The sequence below is a fragment of the Elgaria multicarinata genome, chromosome 17 (assembly GCF_023053635.1).
Source record: "Elgaria multicarinata webbii isolate HBS135686 ecotype San Diego chromosome 17, rElgMul1.1.pri, whole genome shotgun sequence".
NCBI lineage: Eukaryota > Metazoa > Chordata > Lepidosauria > Squamata > Anguidae > Elgaria > Elgaria multicarinata.
In genome coordinates, this window is record NC_086187.1 from 21,989,015 (window position 1) to 22,013,907 (window position 24,893).

General features: G+C 45.0%; 1 protein-coding gene across 1 annotated transcript; it reads right to left on the reverse strand.

Annotated features, from left to right (window-relative positions):
- Positions 1 to 380: 380 nt before the first annotated feature.
- Positions 381 to 17,962, reverse strand: NATD1 (N-acetyltransferase domain containing 1). Its single transcript, XM_063143175.1, has 3 exons — positions 17,555 to 17,962; positions 7,156 to 7,274; positions 381 to 3,259 (listed from the first exon to the last, which is right to left on the reverse strand). The coding sequence occupies exons 1-3, from the start codon at positions 17,649 to 17,651 to the stop codon at positions 3,143 to 3,145; spliced, it is 333 nt and encodes a 110-aa protein (XP_062999245.1). The 5' UTR covers positions 17,652 to 17,962; the 3' UTR covers positions 381 to 3,142.
- Positions 17,963 to 24,893: the final 6,931 nt, after the last annotated feature.

Here is a 24,893-nt window from a genome sequence, read left to right on the forward strand (position 1 = left end):
AAGAGCCCATTTAGCAAAAATGCGGGGCAGCAGAATGGAGTGGTGAAGATTGCCTCTTTTCACCCAGCACAGGATGATCATATCACAGTAGGATTGCGCCCATATTGATTTTATAAAACTTTAACTGCAGCAGCTGCCTCCAAATGAATGCTAGGAATTGTGGTTAGGTTAGAGCACCAATCCCTGAATTCCATAGGGGGAAGTAATTACTGTTAAACCAATTGCAGGCTATGGGTTGCACATACCTTTAGAGTTCTGTAATCCATTCACAGAAATGTCACTCTTTTTTTTTTTTTTTAAAGAGCAAATAAATAAATTAATGTGCCTGTTGGCTTAACGACACGTTCTTTTCTATCAAATTCCAGACAAGTCAACGTGAATTGGTTTAGCCACACTTTTTTTATTGTATTCCATGCAAACAGGGTCAGGTTTCATTAATAATATGACAAACAAGGGAGGGTAATGTTAGACATCAACGACAACAGAAAGGTCATTTTTAAGAAGTCCTGAGTAGGAAAGGCACGTTATTTATCACTTTAATTAGAAGAAGAAGGGGAAGGGGGAATAAAATAAACCCACACTGAGTGGAAAAACAACACTGGAGAAAAAGCCAAGAATACATCTTCCTATTGATGGTTTTGGAAGTTTTACAGTTTTCTGGGCTTGCCCATTTTAGCTTATTGCTCAAATGGAACTTGTGCCTTCTTTCTCTGTGATCTGTTTTCCCAGCAGCAAGTAAAAAAAGAGTAGTTTGGGACACAGCAAGCTGCAAGGGAGACACTCATCACAGAGTTGGACTACATAGAAAGAGAGGGGGGGAAACCAATTTCCATTTCACAACTGTTGACCTCATGGATCCCTTGGTGACAAGGGATGAGTTACTGCAGACGCCAACCTTAATAGTAGGCATGACTCTTCAACATAAAACCAACCAACACAAAGAAAGAAGGGACGGGTACAGCAGTAAATCCGGCGTTATAATAAACACTAGCAAAAACATCTCAGTTGGATCAGAGACCAAAATGAACGTTGTAGCACCTTCTAGTGAAGCCACAGCACTCTCAAAACACTGGGCTCGTTTTAAGGCAGGGTTGGCCAAGCCTAGATGTCACCAAGTTTCTTCATGAGATCAAAATGAAGGACCATCTCCCCCGCACCCGTGCATTCACCCTAGGCAGGAACACCCCATGAATTTGGCTTCCTCCAAGCAGGAGGTGCATACACATATTTCTGACTGTGTGCAAGAGAGAGAACTGTCAAGAGGGTGGAATAAAAAGCATCACCCTCAAAAAATACCAGAACAGGCTCTCAGCTGTTTTAAAGATATTACTGAAAAGCACCTGGGTTATCTTGGTTCCTGTTGAAAGAAGTATCAACATGCAGCCCAAACTTATGTAGTCACTTTGACCTTGCTTACTCCCACTTATTTCTGTTGAAACTTGCAACCATGCATATGAGAAAGTGAGCTGGGCGGGAGGTGAGCGGGGCGGGGGCGGGAGACAGTGTTGACACTGCAGGAACACATCCCCATGGCAACTCGGGCCTAGCCTGGTTTGCTAAGGAATTACAACAGCTCTTAAGCCAAGCTTAAGTCTCCACACTCATGCTAAACAGGCTCTGTTTGGAGGTGGGTTGGGGTGCAGCGTTACGGAAAAGAGGGGGGTTGACCACAAATAATTGAGAACATGGTATAGCCTCTACTATAGAGTCCTGGCAGGTAACAACATGGCCCCTGTCAGGGAGCAGTTTCAACACTGCAGTGGGTCTAGTGGTTTATAGATAAGACTTAATTAGAAGTAGTTTGGAAGGACTACTTCTAATTAGCTATAAACTACCTGGCCCACTGCAGTCCCAAACTGTTCCCTGACAGCCCTAGCCCAGGAATGAGGTTCGGATTAGAAATATCAAGTGGGAAAATTGCCCCTTCCCAGTTTGAGTAGGAACCAGCCAGTTCCTCGTTTTTTTCCTCCCCCTTTTTGACAGCGTTCGCATGCTTCTGTCAAAGGTAGCAAAGCAAATCCTGTTCCGTCGTTCCTTCTCTGCCAGCAAGTCAATGGCCCCCGGCCTCTCTCTCTCCTTGGCTTAGTTAGAAGTGGCTCTTGATCATTACAAGACTTTCCTATTGTTAAAATGCCCAAGGTTCGTTTGGCTCACGCGGCCTGCTGCCGCCTCACCGTTTCCTTCCTTCCCTTATCCCTCACTCCCAGATTTTGTTATTGCTTCTCCCACATGGCAGGACATGTCCTCCACTTGAGAAGGAGGGCTTGGGGTGGGGTGTGTGTGTCCCAAATCAAGCCCGCTCCTCCAAACCAAAGAACAACACACCAGACCCTTTCTTTCTCAAATGTGCAGTAGAGATTTTAAGCCTTCCGATTCCAAACCGAGCAGAACATTTCATGGCTCGCTTTCAGCTCTCTGTGGCAGCTGCTGTGACTTCGGTCATGTCCTTCTTTGAGGGATGAAAGAGAAATGAACAAAACGCCTCCCACAGCCCATCTCTCACGTGAACACCGCCGTCTAGCCTCGGAAATGTCATGTTTATTGCGTTTAGCACCTGGAACTTGGTTTCCTGACAAGTCTAACTCATGCAATGCCCTTGGTTTATTCCGTATTGTTAATTTACTTTCCTGCGTGGTGAAACGTGGTTAAGGAGCTCACCAGATGTCAAAAGACCATCCGGGCTCCCTCAAGATTGTAGAACTCCGGATTTTCCAACTCTGCTCCAAGTCAACAAGCAAACCAGTGCCAAGTCTCACATAGTTTCACCCAATGCTTACTCCTTTGGGAGGAAGAACCAAAAGAGAGAAAGGACCCTGCCATATAGGACTCTGTTGAAGGAGGATTCCTCCCCCACTATTGCCACAACCTAATAAAGCCATCCGAAGACTTAGTTTGACACCTGATGGTTTCCTTAGAAGAGAAGGCCAATGTAAACAACAAATTCCAAGTCAGCCAACTATTGCAAGGGCCAAGTGGAAGAATTGTTGAGGAGTCAGACGTCCATCTTTACAAAAATAAGAACTCTTCACGTGTGCTGTGGCAGGTCTGGGGGTGCTGAGCACAGAAGCAAAGGCTGTGTTGAACAGTCAAGGACCGGGCTCAACTTGCACCCAAGGAGTCCGTCTTTTGCAGCCTCCCTGCATTAAGACTGTAAACGTTCCAGATACTGAGGCAGCGGGTTCTCCTTGACGTATTTCTGAATGTACCAACATGTGAGGTGGGCTTTCAAGTCCTCTTCAACCACAAAATCCAAGGCTGCCTGAAAGAAACACAAAAGAGAAAGACGATCCATTAACATCCTGAAGAGTTTGCCTCTTAAATTTATTTATTTATTTATTTATTACATTTTTATACCGCCCAATAGCCGAAGCTCTCTGGGCGGTTCACAAAAATTAGAACCATAATAAAACAACCAACAGTCTAAAAACACAAATACAAAATACAGTATAAAAAGCACAACTGGGATAAAGCCACGCAGCAAAAATTGATATAAGATTATAATACAGAGTTAGAACAGTAAAATTTAAATTTAAGTTAAAATTAAGTGTTAAAATACTGAGAGAATAAAAAGGTCTTCAGCTGGCGATGAAAGGAGTACAGTGTAGGCGCCAGGCGGACCTCTCTGGGGAGCTCATTCCACAACCGGGGTGCCACAGCGGAGAAGGCCCTGCTCCTAGTAGCCACCTGCCTCACTTCCTTTGGCAGGGGCTCACGGAGAAGGCCCCCTGTAGATGTTCTTAAGGTCTGGGCAGGTACATATGGGAGGAGGCATTCCTTCAAATAACCTGGCTCCAAACTGTTTAGAGTTTTGAATGTCAATACCAGCACTGGCAGCCAATGAAGCTGGAAAAGGACTGGTGTAATGTGATCTCGCCGGCCAGTCCCTGTTAGTAAACGGGCTGCCCTGTTTTGTACCAGCTAAAGTTTCCGGACTGTTTTCAAAGGCAGCCCCATGTATAACGCATTGCAGTAATCCAAACGAGAGGTTATCAGAGCATGGATAACTGTAGCTAGGCTATCTCTGTCCAGATAAGGGCGCAGTTGGTATATCAACCTAAGCTGATAAATGCAATGAAGACCACCTGTACATTACAGGTACGTTTGCTGCTTTGAATAAGAGACTGCTTTGGATGTCCTGCAACGGCAACAAATTAACGATGGCTAAAATGGTGTGGGATGCTCAGACGTGCCAGTGGGTGCTAATGCAACCAACCACTTTGGGGAAGGAAGAGGGGGATGCAATTGCAACAAACAAATAAGGCTGACTTAGGTTGTTGGTTACGTACTGAATATGCGCTCAGTACAGAAGCCAACCTACCACCTGCATAGATTTTTAGTAGCACCTGGCTTGCTGTTTAGTCACAATCCTTATCACTCCTGCTAATAGCGAACTCCGGTGGTGAGTGCCGACAGCAGTGCAGTCAAAAGATAGGTCACGCTTGTGTATGGGAATTAAGAAAGGAAAGGGGTTGGGGGGTGGGGGAGGAGAGAGATGACAAGAGCAGCTTGGCTCAGAAAGCTGCTCAAGGATACCCAAAGCCTGAAATACAGATTCTGAATGTGGCATCTCCAGACGTTAACAGAGGGCCGCCTCTGGTTTGCTTTAGTGAAACGACGGCCCCTTTAAGATACAGAAGAAATCCCTTTTGGCACAGACAGTGCCCCTTTATCATGGCCTCACGCAGACAAAGGAAGCTGTAAATTGTCCTCATCTCCCCTCTATCTGATGCAGGGAGGGGGGGAGAGCACACAGGATTACTGGTGGAGATAAAGGAAAGCTGCTCATAACAGAAACAGCAGGGTGCCCCCCTCTCCACCCCATCAGTCAGCACTGGGCCTCAACTAAATGCTACTGAGAGCTCCGTGGAGCAAAACTGCAAACCTATCCTGCCACTTATCTATAGATTGCAGGCTGAAGAAGTCTCCTCCTCCCGCCCCCCCCGGCCCCGTTCAGTGTTCAAACGTAATAAGCCACTGTTATGTTTCTCTGTGATCGTTAACTAATTTAATGAACAGACACCAGGGGAAAAGAGACACGCACTGCGGCAGCGAGATTCAGGTGCAACTGGCCTGAGAGGACTTCGAAATCAGGAACGCGCACCAAAAGAATTCTGAGACGTCTAAGGTTTTGTGGCATAAAGGCTTCACAAGGCAGAGGCGGCCATGGTGGGTAGCGTGAAGTCTTAAATCTCAGCCCTGCCTGGCCCTGGAACAGGATAGGAATGGTTGGGCATAGGCCAAGGGCTCACATCCCAAGAGGGGACCGCTGACAACAACCCCTCGGACTCGCTCATCCTCTTTGCTTTTTCACCTGCCTCTTGCTCTGGCCCAGGGCTTTTCTACGCCAGGCTTTTAACCTGCACCTTTACCAAGGCTTCTGCTTCCGTATTCTTTGTGGGGATTAAGATCAGCTCCTCAAATCAAGCTCAGAAACAGACGGGCAGTCTATGCGAGCAGGCCAAAATTGCTGTTATTTGCCCAAACCTTCTGGTCCCAGCTATTAATCCGGCTGCCACATTTTGCAGCTACTGAACAATCTTCCAGGGCAGCCCCACATGGAGTGCATTGCAGATGCAAAAAAGAAATAATGGCTCACACCACAGTCTCGAATATTAAGCTGATTTGCTCACACCTCTAACAGAAGCAACTTTCAATATGAGGAGAGCAGCAGCCAGGCACAGTTTGAGCCGATGAAGAATGGGGAAGTCCAGGTCCCACCCCGGCTCAACCACCGATGACCACCCAGAGACCAGTATGTAATGGTGGTAATGGCAAAAAGATCTGGCATCAACACCTGGACTGGCATAACAGCATCCTTTTTTATTTTAAAAACATTTCATAGCCAGGGACAGGCCAAGTGTACATACACATGGTTACAGATGCTCAATTTATTATTTACTTGAAAATATATCTTTTTTTCCTACAACAAAATCGTGTTTATTCCCAAGCAAATGTGTTTAGCATCAGGGTAGCAGAAGCCTTTTATCCTTCCAGTCACGATGGTGCTATGAAGTGAAACTTCAGAGTATATCTGTTTAATCAGGGTTGGCAAACAGGTTTTGGTTTGGGAGAGGTTTTTTGTACAGGAATGTATAAGCAGTTGTAAAGTATTTCACCCGGCTGCCTAAACTGGGTCCCCTTAAGACCATTAGGGTCCCAGGACTAAAATGATGTAGATGCATCTCTGCTGAGGAGCCGCTTTTACACAAAATATGTTTTGCTAAGCGGAGGGAAATTTCGACAAACTAACCAGCCAACAGGCGAGACTCTAAGCTATCACATAATAAATTTTAACTGTCGTGTCATAAACATGGCTGTCCAAGTTTTCCTTCAGTTGACAAAAGCAGAGGAGTAAATGCCAAAAATATATGTTTCCCTACATTCTGAGAATCTCTACTTGGGAAAAAAAAATATGAAAATTAAACACACCCTAATTTTAACCTCTTTCTTGACAGCATGTACACTCGTTTGAAATGTAAAAATAAATTTTGGGCCTAAAACAAAACACACACACATAGAACGGGCGGGTTTTTCCACTACCACAGTGGCTTTAATGGCAGCCTGACAGGCAGAAATTCAATAGGTGAAGCTTTCTCAACCATTTTATTTCCCTGCTAGGAAAACTTCGCCTGCTTCATTCAGAGTGGCTGCTTACACATTGCCAGAAAGGAGAACGAAAGAGGACAGTGATTTGCATAACATTTGCTTATAAGAACTTGTATGTATAGATGCAAATTTAGAAATTATTAATTTAAACAGAAATGCAATACATCTCAGCATAGTGCAGTAGACTTGTGCCTGCCTGTTCAGTTAATAGCATATGATAAGGCATCTATGTCTGCTGTTTTAGAACAGCTCTATTAGGAAAAACATCATTTATTTCAATTGTTTTTAGCTTTTTGCCTTGTTTTAATTTTTCTACGTTAACATTTTTAGACTATTTTTATGTTGTATTCTGTATTTTTAAGAATTGTTCTAAAGCAATTCTTAAAAATTGAAGAGAGCTTCAGCTATAGGGCAGTATAGAAATCATTGTCGTCATCATCATCTTTCCTTTGATCTTTTTGCAATTTATAAAACACACTTCAGATATGGAGTAAGTCTGCAAGCAGAAAAGCAATGGATCCTCCAAAAAGTACTGCTGACAATCCATACCTTGGCCAGATGCTTAGCTATTCCTCTTCCTCTGTAAGCATCAGGGACTTCCGTGTGCTGTAGGTCTACTATCCTTTTCCCCACATATTCGTACAACAGGACTGCTTTGTCGTGGCAACCTGTGGGGTGAATGAGAAGGAAGTGAAGGTATTTCAGATACACGATATTTCAGATTCAGGAGATGTACTTGATTTTGGATGCTACCAGATGGGGGCTTCCTAGCTCTAGCAATCCAATTTTTGACTGGGTTCGCACGACATGCCAACCCACTGTGGGTTGTTCTCTGTGGAACAACTCACAATGGGTTAGTGTGTCATCTGAACTTGGACAGCTTCCTGCAGAGTGGGTTAATTGTTTGAGACAAACCAGCAGCTTGTTCTAGGGGCTGTTTTATCCACAATGGGTTAGCACGTCATGGGAACCAGGGACATCAAATCCATCATGGGTTGAAGGAAGTGGTGAGTATGTTACTCAGTAAGGGTGGCAAAAACCGTTGCCGCTCTTCGCGATCGTGGCCATGCTGCCTCAACCTCCCTCACAAGCAACAGCCCTTCTAACAGTGCTCAATTTGGAGACTCTGTCACTAAGGGGGAAAAATCAGGTTCCAACCATTTCCACAAATTGTCTCCTTTGTTTTTCTTTTGTCGGTCTTTCTCTATAGTGGAATACTGCTATAGCAGCAGGAAGAAATTGGGGGGGGGGGGGGAAGAAGGAAAAGCAGCTGAAAAGAGTGAAGATGAAACTGACCAAGACACTGACAGAATGGGGGAAATAGTGAAAAAAACATCATGTACCAGCAGTACTATGTTGGGGGGAAATCTAACAGGAAAATGATGTCCCTGGGGCAGCTGTCAATTACTATATCAGAACAGTGCTACCGAACCACAAAGACTTTTTAGTTTTTACATTTAGAAAAATAGGAAATCGTTTTTCATGACTGACTTTACAAGAGGAGGCCCAGGATTTAAAGGGTGGACTTGATCCACGGTGTGTGGGTGCTGACTTGACCCCAGGACGGAGGTCTCCTTGTGGTCCACCCCTCCCTGAGTCAGCACCCCCACCCGTTTTCATAGAAAAGTACACACCATCCCACATCCCCCTCCCGAATGCAGCGAAAAGGAAGAAGGGGCACGCAGGTCGGATTAATAAAAATCGAAACACATTTGACTCCGTTGCAGAGTTCACCAACATCCTTAATCTGGCCTCAGTTCTGTTTACACCAGGGGGAGGCAACCTGGTGTCACTACAGATTTTTGGACTACAACTCCTTGAACCCCTGACCGTTGCCTATTCTGGCTGGGACTCATGTCCAAAACATCTCGAGAGGACCAGTTTTCATTTCTGCGGTCTACACTTTCTGGTAGTGGAGGCTCTCCAAGGTTTCAAACAGGGTTGGGTGCTTTCCCCCGGCCCTACCGTTAGATGCCAGAGATTGAACCTGGGGCCTCTTGCATGCAAAGCATGCATTCTACCACTCGAGCGATGGCCCTTGGTTATTCAACAGTGGAAAACTGGCAGCTGAAAGTCTTAACAGACTCCACTAAAAACCATTGTGTCCAAGGGGGATATGAAAGCTCTTTCCCACATCCACATTGGCCATTTAACGCTGTGTGAGTCATCCCAATGTTTATATATTTATTTTGTTTCTATGCCGCCCAATAGCTGAAGAGCTCTGGGCGGCTTACAAAAGTTAAAACCATAACTACAGCATAAAATAGAACATGAAAGTTTAAAACCACAATATAAAGGCACAATAAAAAAAAGTACAACCAGGATAAAACCAAGCAGCAATGCAGAGATTTAAATAAAATAATAATAATAATAATAATAATTCTTACCCGCCTCTCCATTCTGATCGAGGCGGGGAACAATAAACAATAAAATACAAAATACTCAATTAAAACATAATATACATTGTTAAAAACACCCTAAAAAGCATCCTAAAAACATTTTAAAATTCCACTGGATAGGCCTGCCGGAAGAGATCAGTCTTGATAGCTTTCTTGAATGCTAGTAGACTGTTAAGTTGACGAGTGTCCTCCGGCAGGCCATTCCACAGTCTGGGAGCAGCAGAAGAGAAGGTCCTCTGGGTAACAGTTGTTAATCTAGTTTTTGTTGGCTGGAGTAGATTCTTCCCAGAGGACCTGAGTGTGCGGGGCGGATTGTACGGGAGAAGGTGATCCCGCAGGTAGCCTGGACCCAAACCATGTAGGGCTTTAAAGGTGATGACCAACACTTTCTACTTCGCTCGGAAACTAATCGGCAGCCAGTGAAGAGATTTTAAAACTGGTGTAATGTGGTCACCCCTAAATGTACTGGTGACCAGCCTGGCTGCCATATTTTGAACTAGTTGAAGTTTCCGGACTACAGAGTTCGAAATGCAGATGAGTCGAATATTTTTCTTCTGGATGGTCGCACAGGTGGAAAATGCTTCCAGGACAACGCTGGATGTCCACTCCATTCATCGAAAGGTTAAATTCTTAGCTCAATTTTACAAAAAAACAACCGCCACAACTTTGTATTTCCTGTTAGCTGACACAGAGACCTCAGAGATTGGACAGGCTAGAATTCCTACCCGGAGAGAGCACTGCACTCAAATAAATGACTGGTTAAACAGCAAGGGAAAGAAAGGCTTGCATTGACTCTGAGGAGCTTGTACGGATGAGGGATGGAGGGAATGTGGGTGTGGTGTATACATGTAGTGGGCGCAGACAGCAATCAATTACCCCGAGGAAGAATAAAGAGGCTCCAGTTCACACACATGCACTGAATGGCATCCAGGCACAGCTATAACTCTTGTCAATTCAGTCTTGAGAGGACGTTGTGTGAAGAGGACATCTTTGGAGCTGGTGGAGGCTGGTACGACCCTAACCGGGGACGTCAACAGTTCCTTCGCCCGTTGAGGCTGGAAAGTCTCTGAAGTGTGTTACACCATTCAGCTCAGTGTCACTGGATGGAAACAACCTTGGTCGAAAAAGAGCAGCAGGTATAGGAGGGTGAGGAAAGCATCCTCAAGATAATTTCTGTGGGTCTTTACATCATTAAACTGGAATTGGACCGGACAGCCCTTCAAATAGAAGAATGTCCTCTGTAAAAGACACCACCTGGCCGCCCTAAGAACATAAGAAGTACCATGCTGGATCAGACCAAGGGTCCATCTAGTCCAGCACTCTGTTCACACAGTGGCCAACCAGCCATTGGCCAGGGACCAACAAAGCAGGACATGGTGCAACAGCACCCTCCCACCCATGTTCCCCAGCAACTGGTGCACACAGGCTTACTGCCTCGAATATTGATCTATTTATTGCATTTTTATACCGCCCAATAGCCGAAGCTCTCTGGGTGGAATACTGGAGATACCCTAGCTTTCCTACTGCAGGGGGTTGGGAATTTGCACTCCATGAGTTGCAAGTGGACCACAGCCCAAGTTCTAAACCCCGCCTGCTTTGGCTCTGGCTCCGCCTCCTTTTAACTCCGGTCTTTGCTGGAACGCAGTTTTTGGCAGAGGTAACTCGGACCTTGACAGGAAGAAGCCCCCCCGCTCTTCTTCCCCTCGGAAGAAAAGCAGAACACAAATGTCTAAAACAAATAAGGCTGCTACCAGAACCAGCCTTCTGGTTTGGCAATATTTGTCCAGCTGCCTGCCAAATCAGATTGGTAGCGTTTTCAGTGGGTTTTTTTTTAAATTCCCTGCCCTTTGCTCCCTCTCCAACTTTCAAGCCACAGACAGAAGACAAAGATAAGAGACTCCTGCTTGGCCTCTTGACTAGGCGGCAGGAAACGGCCGCAAATGCTAGCAAATGCTATTCGAGCAAGCGCCCACAGAAGAGAGGGAGAGAAACAGGTTACAGAATTTAGAGGAACAGTTTGTTCAGAAAGGACTTCATGTGATCAGGACAGACCCTGTTTAAAGCGGGTTGTTTTTGCTTAATCCCGAAGAACTGGCATGTTACTGCACACACACTGCACAAAACAGAGGTTTAAGCCAGTATCACACGCAAATGCTTAGCAAACAACGACTTCACGTTTTACAATGCAAAGCTTTCTTTCTGGGGATGGACCCGACGATTCAAGCCAGAAAAGCAAACTTTGGAGGATATCAGGACTTTAAAAAAAGGAAAAGACTACTGCACGTATGTGAACAGTTATTGTGAATCAATGCTAGGAAAAAAATGTGCAAATTCTAAAGACGCTAGAGAGAGAAGGGGCCGCTAAGAAAAGTCCTCGGATTATTAGAAGCGAGGAATGTTGGGTGTCCCTAATGAACTCCATAACCCCCATCTTTACCGTACCGTCATTCTAGCTATATTTTTCTTCCACCTTTCTAAAAAATAACCGCTCGGCGTGCCAGGTACAAAACGTCAACGGGGTCAGGCCCTCTATGGCCCTCTTGTAACTTGAGCACTGATTAAGATTTTGTTCTCAGGGTCTACGCATGAGCAGAACGAAGTGGAAAGAACTCTAAGATGGTACATTGCCTGTACTCCGTCTTTGGGTGGGAGTGCCAGATTTGAACGCTTCCCCACCCGCCCCGTGAACCAATCCCTCAACATTTGCAGGTTAAAGAAAAATGCACATTGTGAAGAGAGATTCTTCTTCTCATCTTGTTCTTTTTTGGGCTTGTTTTCTGTTTGCAGAGCGTTTTTCATGACGTGCAACACACACACACACACCATCCCAGCCAACCTGCCTACAGTTTGAAGTGGTACAATCAATTAAAAAGATCTTGCATGTTTAGTTATTCCCTCAAAATCTCATAACAGAGAAAGTTTTGATTTATACAATGATATTTATGAATCGCTTACATAAAAATAAATTTCTAAACGATGTACAAAAATAAGCCTTCTTACAGAGAAGTTTTCCAAGAGACATTTCCAGGAAGGAAAAAGTATGTTTTCGGGTTCCGCGTTAGAACGTTGGACAAGGACTAGGTAGATCTGGGTTCAAATTCCCACACTCAGCCATGAAGCTCCCGAGCTGACCTTAAGCCAATCACTCTTTCTCAGCCTAGCCTACCTCTCAGGGTTGTTATGAACATAAAAACGGAGAGGACCAACTTGACCTCCTTGGAGGAAAGGTGGAATATGCAAATAGAACAAATCAATCAATCCAAGCCAGCAGAGAATGAAAGAGGATTTTTCCTTTCAGTTAGAATGGGCGCACGGTATTTGCCAGCACATGCAGACTGAATGAGGCGTGGGCGCGTAGTAAATCTCAAGTTTTCACAAGGGCCCAAGGATAAGTTTCTAGGCTCCTTGGCATACACAGAGCCCTCAGCTCTTTTTGAAAAGCAGCTCTCAGTGAAGAAGTTTTTGTAGGCCTTGACTGGCTAATACAGCTTCTACAGCCTGATGCTCACCAGGAATGTTGGACTACAAGAGAGCCAGCGGCTGCGTTCACACAACACACCAACAAACACTCAGTATTTGAGTGTGGGTTGTGGGTTGAATCATGGGTTAGCAGGACATCTTCACAGGGTGGCTTGTTGAAGCTTCATCCCATGTACCTGCTCCCTCAGATTATCGCCATAGCGCTAAGCTTTCGCAGTTGTTGTTGTTTTTGCTACCAGGTGACAGCGATCCTTTGCATACCAGGAAGTGAGTTGAAGGGAGGGAAATGTAAAAAATCATTTAAAAAATCAACGGATGACCCAATTCAATTCAAATTTGGTATGCTTAAAGCTCTCCCTAATATCTATTACTGTGCCAATTTTGGTGTCTTTATCTTTAAAGCTTATGCAGAAGTAAGCATTTCTTTAAAATCCTGCTCCTGCACCCCAGCGGCGGCTCGGAAGATACGCTCAAAATGTAGGGGCTAAATATGGCAAATCTTTTTGCTTTATTGCACAATTAAGGCAGGATGCATGGGAGTACTTCACAATCAAAGCAGATTATAAGGTGGAAAACTTCTGAGTCCTTTGCATGCAATTTGCTGTGATTGCACAGTATAACGCTGGTGTGATAAAGCTCTTAACAACCTTGAACAGCCCAACAACAAACTTTGGCTTCTCAAGGTGGTCACCCTGCATGGTTAACAAGCCACCTTGTAGAAAATGCCCTGGGTTCAGACAGCGCGCTAACACATGGTTCCACAAACAACCCACGTTTTAGCAAACAACCCATGGTTCAACCACTGAGTGTGAGTTTGCACGCTGTGCGAACCCAGTCAGCGTATAAAGTAACTTCATATGTTCCTGTGGAAGAAGGGTAGTAAACAAATGTAATAACCCCAAAAGATCCACAGAATACTCCATTCCCTTTGACAAATCACTCACTCCAGGAAACCCCGATGATTTAAAGTGCACCACAGCCTCAAACAGTTCTTCTCAGAATCCAACTATGCTTTCAGTTATCATGTAGCACTGAGTTCCACAGTTCAGTCAGGGCTTAATGGAAAACATGATTGAAACCAGCTGCACATTAATTCCATTGTGTTCTCTGTATGTCTTGCTTTATGTTGAAAAGTGAATACTAACATCTGTTCTCTGTTCATTTTTCCAAACTCTCCATTCTTGTATAAATATCTCTCCGTTCCATTCCCCACGCCCTTTTGCCATCTCTTTTCTGAGCTAAAGAAAATTAAGGCCTCCTATTACAATACCTTTTAGCTTGAACAACTTAAAAACACACACACAATGAAAATGATTTACAGCTCAGCCGACTTCCTACGGGAATCCATCATCATGAAACTATTTTAACCTTGTGCTATTTAAAGAGACTGTTTGGTTTGACTGTTTTCTCTGTAGCTCTTCAACCGTCCTGCAAGATTCATTTTCTGTTTACTTTCACCCATTGTTAAACCTGAAAAATCGTATGTGGTACTTAGAGGTTTAAAAAAGGAAGGGAGGGGCGGGGGGGGGGGAGAAAAAAGCCAAAAAATAAAATCTGTGTTTCTATTCTCAGCAGTTTATGAACAATGTCTCCTACCGGGCATATAATTTTTGAATTGTTTATCCATTTTAATATACCCTGCAATTTCAGTAAGGGAAAGCGCATAGACGATATTTTTTTGAAAACCAGAAATGATGGTTCTTTTCTTAAAAATAAAAGCAGATGAATGCAAATGGAAGGGATCTTGGTATATTCAAAACAGACGAACATCTTTACAGAGGAAAAAACGATCCATATAAAACAACTTTCATTTTAACTCAGGTCTAATATAAATAGACACTCCCGCAATCGCCTGCAGTGAGCAAAAATCTTCTGCAGGCGATCAATCTGAAAAGCAGTTATAAATTAGAAACCTAGGAAGCTGCCTTATATTGAGTCAGGGCATTGGTCTGTCGGGCCCCATATTGTCAACACTAACTGGCAGCATCTTTCTTGGGTTTCGGGTACGAGTGCTTTTTTCCCCCTCCCCCTGGTGATGCCACGGATTGTCCCTAAGACCTTCTGCATGCAAAACAGGTGTGCTCCCACTGCATTACAGCCCTGCTGGAGGAGAGCTACTTCCCTTTTTCCTTTCTTATCATGAGTGGCTACCCATGACAGAGTCATGTATGCTTCCAATCAGGCCGGCTAATAGCTTTTATGAATTTATCTGCAAGACTGTTTCGGCCAGTCTTATCTTCTGACTGATGGCTGGCTGGCCTAGGCCAAAGGACACTTCAGATGAAAAGCACCTTATGTACCCACACTGTGCTAGCCATGGTAGCACAATGCAGGCTGTGCAAGTCAGCGGTCCTAGGGTTTGCAAGTAGCCGACCCATTTGTATATTAGTTTCAGCGTTGATTGTATACTTCAAGGATGGGTACAGAAAGAGGACCAGGATCTAGCTAAAGATTTGCAAGTAGATCAGCAAGTCCCAAACGTTGAACAGTGACAACAGTTTCCTCCTTCCTAATTGAGGCTGTCCTAGTTCTAGCAGCTTTCATCTCTATAGGGAACAAGATATTGTTGCAAGGTGGAGGATCCATTTCTCCCCCAGTTATTGTGAGGATTGCAGCTAAGTTCAGACGAACAGGGAATTCCAAGGTGGGTGGAAGATGATGTCTGAGCCCCTGCTAATCAAAAAATCCCTGCCCTTTGACCCTGTGAGCGCTGCCTCTACTACAACATGGGATGTGTGCAATGGTTTGGATGCCCACAGTTGCCACATGCTTCATTAAGACCTCTTTGCTGCAGGCAATTATTAATATAGCCTTTCTCCACCTAGTTTCGCCCATGCAAAATGCTCAAAAGCCATAGAAATTAAAAACACAAAGCCTCAAACGCCATCCAAGCTAAGGTTGGTCTCAGCTTGACACAAGCCTCAAACTTAAAAGTAATTATTCCTTTTCCTTCACCACCACCATCACCCCACCAACCTCAAATCAACCCCTCCTTGCTGTACTATTTCTCTACTTTTCATTTCTTGAATCAGCTAGTGGTTGGGTTTAAACTGTGGGTCAGGGTTGTTTAAATGCTGCTAAATGCCTGGGGAAAGAGAAAAGTCTTGACCTACACTGAAAAGATAGCAATGTTGGCACCAGGTGGGTCTCGTCAGGGACACTATTCCATAATTGGGGAGCCAACAATGAGAAGGACCTCTCCCGTGTTGCCATCTTCCAAGCCTCCCTCGGAGTAGGCACCTGGAGAAGAATCTTACCTGTTGAGCAGAGTGTATGGGTATGTTCAAGCCGGGAGAGGCGCTACATCAGGTATTGCAGTCCCAAACCATGTAAGGCTTTATAGATTAAAACCAGCACCTTGAATGGGGGTTGAAAACATACAGGCAGCCAATGCAAGTGGGACAGAGTCCATCTTATATGTTCAAATCTTCTGGTCCGGTTGGGCTGATTCCAACCTTGCCCAGTTTACTTATTTGTTAATAAAATTTCTGAGCTCCACTGATGCACTTTGAATTTACGAAGCTAGCGTCCATATTGCAGACCTCCTGTGAGTCCGAATATGCTGGCGGGGCATGAAAACTACCTTGCCGGGTCAGGCCAAGGTGATCTGGCCCTGCCTTCTTTGCAAGAAGAAGCCAACGGGCAGCAGCCAACGGGCACTAGATGGTTCACCAAAACTCAGCCCTTTCCCCCAGGGGACCATTAATCTACTTTTGCCCATCACTGCTATAGCAAATGAGATGGGGGAAAATATTATAACCAGGTGACTTTAAGGCAAAGGTAAGCATTCCATCGTCTGTTCCCTTCACTGGCTTAATGTTAACATATGACATGTTTAACATATTGACTCCAAATGTTGGCCCATCATGCCAAATACTGTCTACCCTCTGGCAGGTCTTAAGACCTTATCCAGGGTTGCTTTCAACTGGATAGGCTGAGGAAGGAATGCACAAATTTTCTGATAACCCAGCAGTATAGGAACTGGTTATAGTTACTCTGTAATGAGGGGAGGCCCTCTGCACATGGCTGAGAGTACTCTTTCTGACCGCATGTGTTCTAGGACTCAAGTCTTCATGCGACACACACACACCCTTACATGAAAGCCAGCCCTTATGAAGCTCAGTTGGATTTAACTGTGCAAGCATGCACAGGATTAGGCCACTGTAAGCCCCCAGTCTTGAAAACGTAAACACTGCTTCCTTTTGTGGATAAGCAGAGAACCAGATTTCTAGAGGAATCAGTTCTTTGCTCAAAACCAGCAGTTCAGAGAAAAGGAGGGGGAAAGGAGGCAAAAAAATCAGCAGGGAGAGGGAGAAATTGGTGGGGTTTTAGTGTTAACCTCACCAGCATATTTAAAAATAGATCCTGCAAGGACAGGTGTTCCCCTACCAACCGGAGAGTAACCAACACAGCAGCCGCAGCTAATGGGGAGGAAAGGAACAGAGGCAGGCTCAGAAGGAAAAGAGAGCAGAGCTTTTAGAAAGTAGGGGGGATGGGGTGTGTGTGAAAGGGTGGAATAAAGTCTCTAGGTCACCCCTTCTCTCCTCAACCCCCCTCCTTCTCCCAGTATTCAGTTGCTAAGGGCCTGACACCATAACTAATCTGTTGCGTAACCCGTCTGACTGCAGAAGAAGCAAAAGAGGGAAAAAGAGAGAGAACTAATTTGGGTTGGGGGTGGGGGAAGAGAAAGAGCGAGTTAAAATTTAAAAACCGTCCAAGGACAAGCAAAAAGATGTATCTAGAATTCTCCAAGGAAGAAAACCAGAGCGTAATAATAATAATGGCACACATTCCCACCCTTCTCTTTGCTTAAACTGCAAACAAAAGACTCCGCGAGGGAAGGGAGAGAAAGAGAAAACCCGATAAGACAGGATTCCCTAAGCGGGTGGTCGTCCAGATGTGTTGGACTACAGCCCCCATCAGTCACCAGTGCTGGCTGGGGCTGATGGGAGTTGTAGTCCAATCCATGGGGGTTGGGGAAAGCTGAGATCAGGGACACAGACAGGCTCGCCCTCCCCCGCCACCCATACAACCCCACCCCCACCCCACCCGGACGTTTGCTTTTTTACCATTCAGTCTGACGGTGAATTGCCTCCTTTTCCGATCGTGTTCCACCTGGATGGGGCAACTGGGCTCCAGGAGGTTGAGTTGAGCCGCTTGGGCCATGCTGCGGCTGCTAAGACCAACCCTGCTCCCGGAGGAGGGGCTGTTTCCCTTCGGCGTGTTCTTCGTGGGCTGGGTTCTTTTGTGCGCGTGGGGTGCCTTGCAAGGAGAGCTCCAGCAGCTCCTCCTCCTCCTCTTCCCCAATCAGCCAGATGTATCAATTAGAAAAAACATCGCAACTGTATCCCTTTGCAGGGGTCGCTCAGGCTTTCTCCTGCTCCCTGGCCGCCTCCACTCCACTCCCAGCTAACTTCTCAGCGCAGAAAAGCGTCCCGGGCGATGACCAAGGACAGACATCATAATCTCCTGCTGAAACTGACACACAGCAACAGCAGCAACAGAAACAAAAAAGCCAGGAAATCAGCTGTGGGCTCACGTGCCAGCCGCTCGGCCAATGGCGACCCGGCTTTTTTGTTTTGATACATTCCATTCGACTCTTAAAGGGACACGCTCCCTCTTTAGCTAAGCTCCCCACCACCACCAATTTATATCCCAATGCTAGTGTGAGTTTCCTGCCTGTAGGCCCGAGGTAATCTTAAGGGGGGGAATTAGAAGAAGCCTTACCGCATCGTCTCCACTTGGACAGGTCGATTTCTTCTCTGTGGACCTATGGAGGAGGGATATCTGACTGTTGTTCTTGAGTTTGATTGGGCTGCAATCACGCAAGGGGCCCGTTCAGAAGACACCTTAAACCATGGCTTTAAGCATGGTGGTTAAGCCAGAAAGCTGGGCCGTGTTCAGAAGACACCTTAAACCATGGCTTTAACCACGGTGGTTAAGCCAGAAAGCCAGGCTGTGTTCAGAAGACACCGTAACCCTGCTTGGTGTGCCCCGCCACGCTGGCTACAAAACAGAGGTGTTCGCTCTCTTTTCCCTCCCTCCCTCGGCAAGCCTGCAGCGGGTGCTTTGGATTTTGAATAAATATTCAATTAATTGTTAATGTTTTTAATTTTATTGTTAGTATTTAAGGTGTCTTCTGAACGGGGCCACTGTTACAGAAGCCCTGTCCTCATTTTCATCCGATCACCAGACTGATAAGGAATCTTTAGACATTGGCAATAGAGCGGCTATGGCTAAGTAAGGCTATTCTCACTCAGGTCTATCCTCAGACACTATTGAATGGGATAACACCAATAGGGCAACCATATGAAAAGGAGGACAGGGATCCTGTATCTTTAACAGTTGCATAGAAAGGGGAATTTCAGCAGGTGTCATTTGTATATATGGAGAACCTGGTGAAATTCCCTCTTCATCTCAACAGTTAAAGCTGCAGGAGCTATACTAGAGTGACCAGATTTAAAAGAGGGCAGGGCACCTGCAGCTTTAACTGTTTTGATGAAGAGGAAATTTCACCAGGTTCCCCATATATACAAACGACACCTGCTGAAATTTCCTTTTCAATACAACTGTTAAAGATGCAGGAGCCCTGTCCTCCTTTCCATATGGTCACCCTAACACCACAATAGTACACTTATTGAGGTTTAAACATATTCAAACACATAAGCTAGTTTGGGGGAAAATATCTGAGCACATGGAGGTTTAGATGTAGTTTCAAGACTGTGAGAATGTGTCTTTTTGAGACTTAGAGCCCACACACACACTGGAAAGAGAAGATGGCACCTCTAAAAGCAAGATACCTTTCCCTCTAAAAGCAAGATATTCCGCTCAATTTTACCCCCACTTTTGCCTTTGGGGAATATATTTTAAGAGGTCTGTTAGAAACTGAATTGCTTGATCTAGCCTTATGTGATTGCTCTCAACCCTGTTCCTGTGCCGTTCTCCCAAGTGGAGTTGAAGACACCTTTAACTTTTGAGCTGCCTCAAAATGGAGTCAGTACTGCTCACTGACAAAGGAGCTACTCTGTAACAAGAGAGTTCCTTAGGCCCTGAAACAGAGGCATCTCTTACCTATAAAGCTGAACGTATGTGCATACCCACTTCCAGATGAGTTAGAAATTTGGCAAGCTGATCAGTCTGGCTATACAATGTACCAGAAAAATCTAAAAACACAAAATTTTGGGTTTAAAGTATTTGTAAATCATTTAATAAAAAGCCTAGGCTTACACCTACAACTCCCAGCATGCCATGGGTAGGAGGCCAGACTTACTGGCCTTTGGCAGCCATTGTGAGTGCATAGGGTGTGTAGTACTGGCATGTAAAGTGGCTGATTTTAAATAAAGAATGAGTTAGCAACCCAGGTCACTATCTCACAATCCTGATTCAACTCCCACTTCCCTGACCTCTCACTATCTTTGTTCTCCTTGACTTTCTCCAATTGCCACTAATCCCGCCCACGATTCCATTCTAGCCTCAGCTGTCAGTCATTCCTCCATTCATCCTTCTGTTTCACCCCTTGTGCACACTTAGACAGAAAAAAGACATAGGATTACCTGCATTCCTCAACCAACATACAATGGTACTTCTAATCTGGACTCAGCACAGTATGTGCATCCATACCTATAAATATGCATATACACGTTATGCAAATCTGTGTCCTCTTTGGCCCTCTTTATTTTTGGTAATGCATTTCCTCTTTTGGGGTGTCACATAAGTGCAACACTACACTATGGATGCATAAATAGGACCTGAGACTCAACATAACGCGAGGAAGAAATTATTACATCATAATAGAAAGGCAAGCCATTATATTTGCAGCGAGGAACAGCTAAATAAAAGATGCTTCTTGCAAAAAGCTTTATTTGCATTATCAAATACATTTCTTAATTACATATGAAACTGAAAACGTTTAATGCATAGAAACCCAAGAGTTAATGGAAGTAGCAACATAGCACCTAAACAAGACTTAGAGGTCTGACCTGTGAGTGATGCAAGTAGTCCAGCACCCCTGGAAAGGAAATTGAAGAGATTGGGTGTGGATGGAGACGTGAAGGCCTGGGTTCCGAATTTTGGTGCTGGATTTTATAGGCAGACTTATTTACGCCAAAGCGATTTCAATTCTAATCTGAGTTATCTCCAAAGTATTTAGAGTCTCCTCAGAATAGGAAGCCCTAAGCCACTGCTTTCTTGGCTTATTCCTAAATCTGTCACTGGCCACCCTGCTTGGCGGCCTACCCAAAGTATTTGGTATTGGCTGCAACTTCCAGGCCAGCCATAAGGGCAACCCTGGTAGAGTTGTTTCCCGTCTCCCCTCCTGAGGTGGCAGTGTTTGCTCCCATTGGGCGTGCGTTCTTTGGAGAGGGCTTTGGACAGAGAAGAATGTTTGGAATGGAGGTGGGTGGAGAGAATATGGAAAATCCTCCCAGTCCGTGCATGTTACTCACTCATGCAGTTCATAGATTCATTCTTTTCCTACAAGGTCACCTGACCCTCTCTTGTGCTCCTATTTCAGTGGGGTGGGGGTGAAACCCACAAACAAGGGAAGGTTCTGTTGGCCGAATCACAAAGAAGCAGCACTGAGTGGCTGCATGTTTTCCCAGCTCATTTTTCTTCTTCCTTCCAGCCTTTAAGACCCCCCATCATTATCTAGTACCCTCCCAAAGAATGTTAGCGGTGGAGGAACATATTAAAAATCCTGAGCCTCCTAGCCACATAACAAGGCCAGGAATACCAGGGATGATGTTAGCATAATGGGATACTTGGGCAACTATCAGAGTTCCAGCACTTTGCTTGGTCCAATCCTGATGCCTATCCTGAATCCTGCCTAATTCCGCCCCCCGGCCTGACAGGTGGTTGAATCTAGGCACCCTTTTAATATATCACAATGCCCCTGGCTTGATCTAGGCACCCTTTTAATATCCCACAATGCCCCTGGCTTGATCTAGGGATCCTTTTAATATCTCACAATGCTCCTGGCTTGATCTAGGCACCCTTTTAATATCCCACAACGCCCCTGGCTTGATCTAGGCATCCCTTTAATATCCCACAATGCCCGTGGCTTGATCTAGGCATCCTTTTAAGATCCCACAATGCCCCTGGCTTGATCTAGGCACCCTTTTAATATCCCACAATGCTCCTGGCCTAAGGCCAAAACAAATTACTTGAAATTTGTATCTGACAGCTATATCTCCCCCCATTTTTACTCTAGAGTAGGCACAGCTGTGGTAAGAGCAGGAACGCCACTCCTCCCTATGGAGGGAGTTCGTTGTCCAGCCGAGAGTCAATGTCAGATGGACAAGTGGATAAGATGTTTAAGAAACACGTTTCTTAAAATGTGTAAAGAAACACGTTTATTTGATGCAAATTGCCTCAGGCCCATACAAGCAAGGAAGTATGAGCGCCCTTCTGTGGTTACACCAGTTATTTTATACACATTTGATAGTGTGTATTGGGTGTCTGCACTAAGTTCGGCATCACAGCCCCCCCCCCACAAGTCACATCTTAAAAGCCCCCTACTCTGCATGCTAGGATCCCAATCCAGTTTGGGGGCCCTTCAGTGATGGGCCAAAGATGTTTTGCTGCAGTCGACGAGAGCCAAGATGGTGCCTCCTCAGTCCACATACAAAAGCCAACTGGCTGGCAGCTGGTGATTCCAAGCCCTTCCCCTGAGATGACAGACAATAGAGGTCTGTTGTGCAAGCCACAAAACCTTTATTCAATAAAAAGACATCTCTTCACACCTGTGAATGCCAGGAGCTAGCCTCTAAGCTTAATTAGCATAACAAAGCAAGGCAGTTGCCTATCAACTCAATGGACCATTTCCCGCCTTGCCCAACAGGTTTTAGTGGACTCCTCCTTCTGGGTGGGTCTGTAAACTGCAACCTCTGCTGTGTGCCTAGTCTGGCGGACCATCTCCTCTTAACTCTGCCCACTTTGCCCACTCTGCTGACTGGGATCTATAAGTTTCGATGCTCCCTCCCCCTCTGACAAAGACTGAGTTTCCGGGGTTAGGGGAAGATGATCTCTGAGCCTGGGCCTCATGTTTGATAAGCTCCTGGAAAGATAGATAGATAGATAGATAGATAGATAGATAGATAGATAGATAGATAGATAGATAGATAGACAGATATTTAGTGTCCTGTATTTTATGATTTTAATTGTTTATTTATTTATTTAAAATATTTGTATCCCGCCCTATATCACTAGGATCTCAGGGTGGCGTTTGAGCCACCCAGAGAGCTTTGGCTATTGGGTGGTATCGAAGTGTAATAAATAATTTAGGGTACAATTCTATGCCTGTTTAGACAGGGGAGTGAAATCCTACAACTCTGAGCATTCCCCAGCTAGCATGCCTGGCTGGGAATGCTGGGAGTTGTAGGACTTTTTCCCCCTGTCCTAACATGCATAGGATTATACTATAAATGGAGCTGTGCCGATTTAGGGCTGGTGGAAGAAATAGTGAGTTGCCTAATCCCACTTTATGTCGGGTGACCATATGGAAAGGAAGACCGGGCTTCTGCATCTTTAACCGTTGTATTGAAAAGGGAATTTCAGCAGGTGTCATTTGTATATATGGAGAACCTGGTGAAATGTCCTCTTCATCACAACAGTTAAAGCTGCAGGTGCCCTGCCCTCTTTTAAATCTGGTCACTCTAGTATAGCTCCTGCAGCTTTAACTGTTGTGATAAAGAGGAAAATTCACCAGGTGCGACATGCATACAAATGACACCTGCTGAAATTCCCTTTTCTATGCAACTGTTAAAGATACAGGAGCCCTGTCCTCCTTCTCATATGGTCACCCTAACTTTATGAGCTCATGGCTAATGTGAAATTTGAATTGTAGCCATCCTTCTTTGCAACCCAGCCGATCCTCTTGCATATTTATTCAGAATGTCCCCCTGGGCTCATTGGGGATTCCACTGAAACACTCATGCTTTGGATCGCAGCCTTAGCTTCTAAACAACACCAGTTTTCTTGAAACGCGGATATACCACTGACCATATTTAAAAATAATCTCTGCGTGGTTTCCAAGAAAATCCAGTACATTAAAAGATTATGATATATATTAAAATACATAATAATTGCTAAAACATTTATATAAATTAAAAACGTGGCTGGTTTTAGTACGGTTGATTCTTGGATTTTCTAAGCATCTGGAATGCCTCCTGCATTTTGTGAATATCTAGGCAGAAGTTTATGGCTGCAAGCCTGTGCATGTTTGGATAGAAATAAGTCCTACAATTCCCAGCCAGCCATGCTTGGCTAGAGAATTCTGGAAATTGTAGGGACACTTCTGTCTAAACACACATAGGTTTGTTGCCCCTTTAGCTAGAAGCTTAGACTGCCGTGCCTCCATGTTGGTTGGACACAGCACTTAGAAGGTCTGGACCACCTGTCAAAGCCACTCTGCCTTTATCCTCGTCAAAATTGGTGGCGACTAAGCACTCAGCACTAGGTGGCAGGATGAACACAACTGAAAACAACGCTCGGAAGAGAGACGTTCTCCACTGAAACCCTTAATTCTTCTAGATGAGGATCTGCTCATTGTTTTCATGAAAATAATAATGAAAGACGTCGCGGTCCTTGTCTTTCACATCCTTGCAACAACAACAACCCTCCAAGGTAGGTCTTTGTCTTTCTCATCCTTGCAACAACATAAGAACATAAGAAGAGCCCTGCTTGATCAGACCAAGGGTCCTTCTAGTCCAGCGCTCTGATCACACAGTGGCCAACCAGCTGTCAGCCAGGGACCCACAAGCAGGACATAGATGCAACAACACCCTCCCGCCTATGTCCCCCAGCAACTGGTGTATACAGGCTTATTTCCTCTGATGCTGGAGGTAGAACAAAGCCATTGATAGCCCTCCCCTTCAGGAATTTATCCAACCCCCTTTTAAAGCCATCCAAATTGGTGGCCATCGCTACGTCTTGTGGCAACAAATTCCATAGTTTAACTCTGCGCTGTGTGAAGAAGTCCTTCATTTTATCTCACTTGAACCCACCCATCAGTTTCATAGGATGACCCCATTGGGTTCTAATATTTGGAGAGAGGAATGTCTCTCTCTTCACATTCTCCACACCATGTATAATTTTGTACACCTCTATCATGTCCCTTCTTACCCTCCTTTCCCCCCTCTTTTATTTTCCAACAACAACCCTCTGAGGTAGGCCCTTGCCTTTCCTATCCTTGCAGCAACAACAGCTGTCCGTAGTAGGTCATGAAGTTTCCCATTTTCTAGATGGGCAACTGTTTGAAGGCAAGAGTGATTTTCCTAAGGTGCAAGAGAGGCTTCCGGGGTGGAGTATATGCAGGAGAAATCCTCACATGCACACACACTCACATGCGCGTCCTTGATTGTCTGCATTGGCTTTTCCCATCCTGCCTCCCTTCTTTGCTGATTGACTACC

Bases quoted from the DNA above. Each gene is read 5' to 3' on its own strand.
- NATD1 (XM_063143175.1), bottom strand. From the start codon at position 17,651: ATGGCCCAAGCGGCTCAACTCAACCTCCTGGAGCCCAGTTGCCCCATC. The intron at 7,275-17,554 runs GTAAAAAAGCAA...TTCACCCCACAG, and splicing joins ATTCACCGTCAGACTGAATG to GTTGCCACGACAAAGCAGTC. The intron at 3,260-7,155 runs GTATGGATTGTC...TGTTTCTTTCAG, and splicing joins TAGCTAAGCATCTGGCCAAG to GCAGCCTTGGATTTTGTGGT.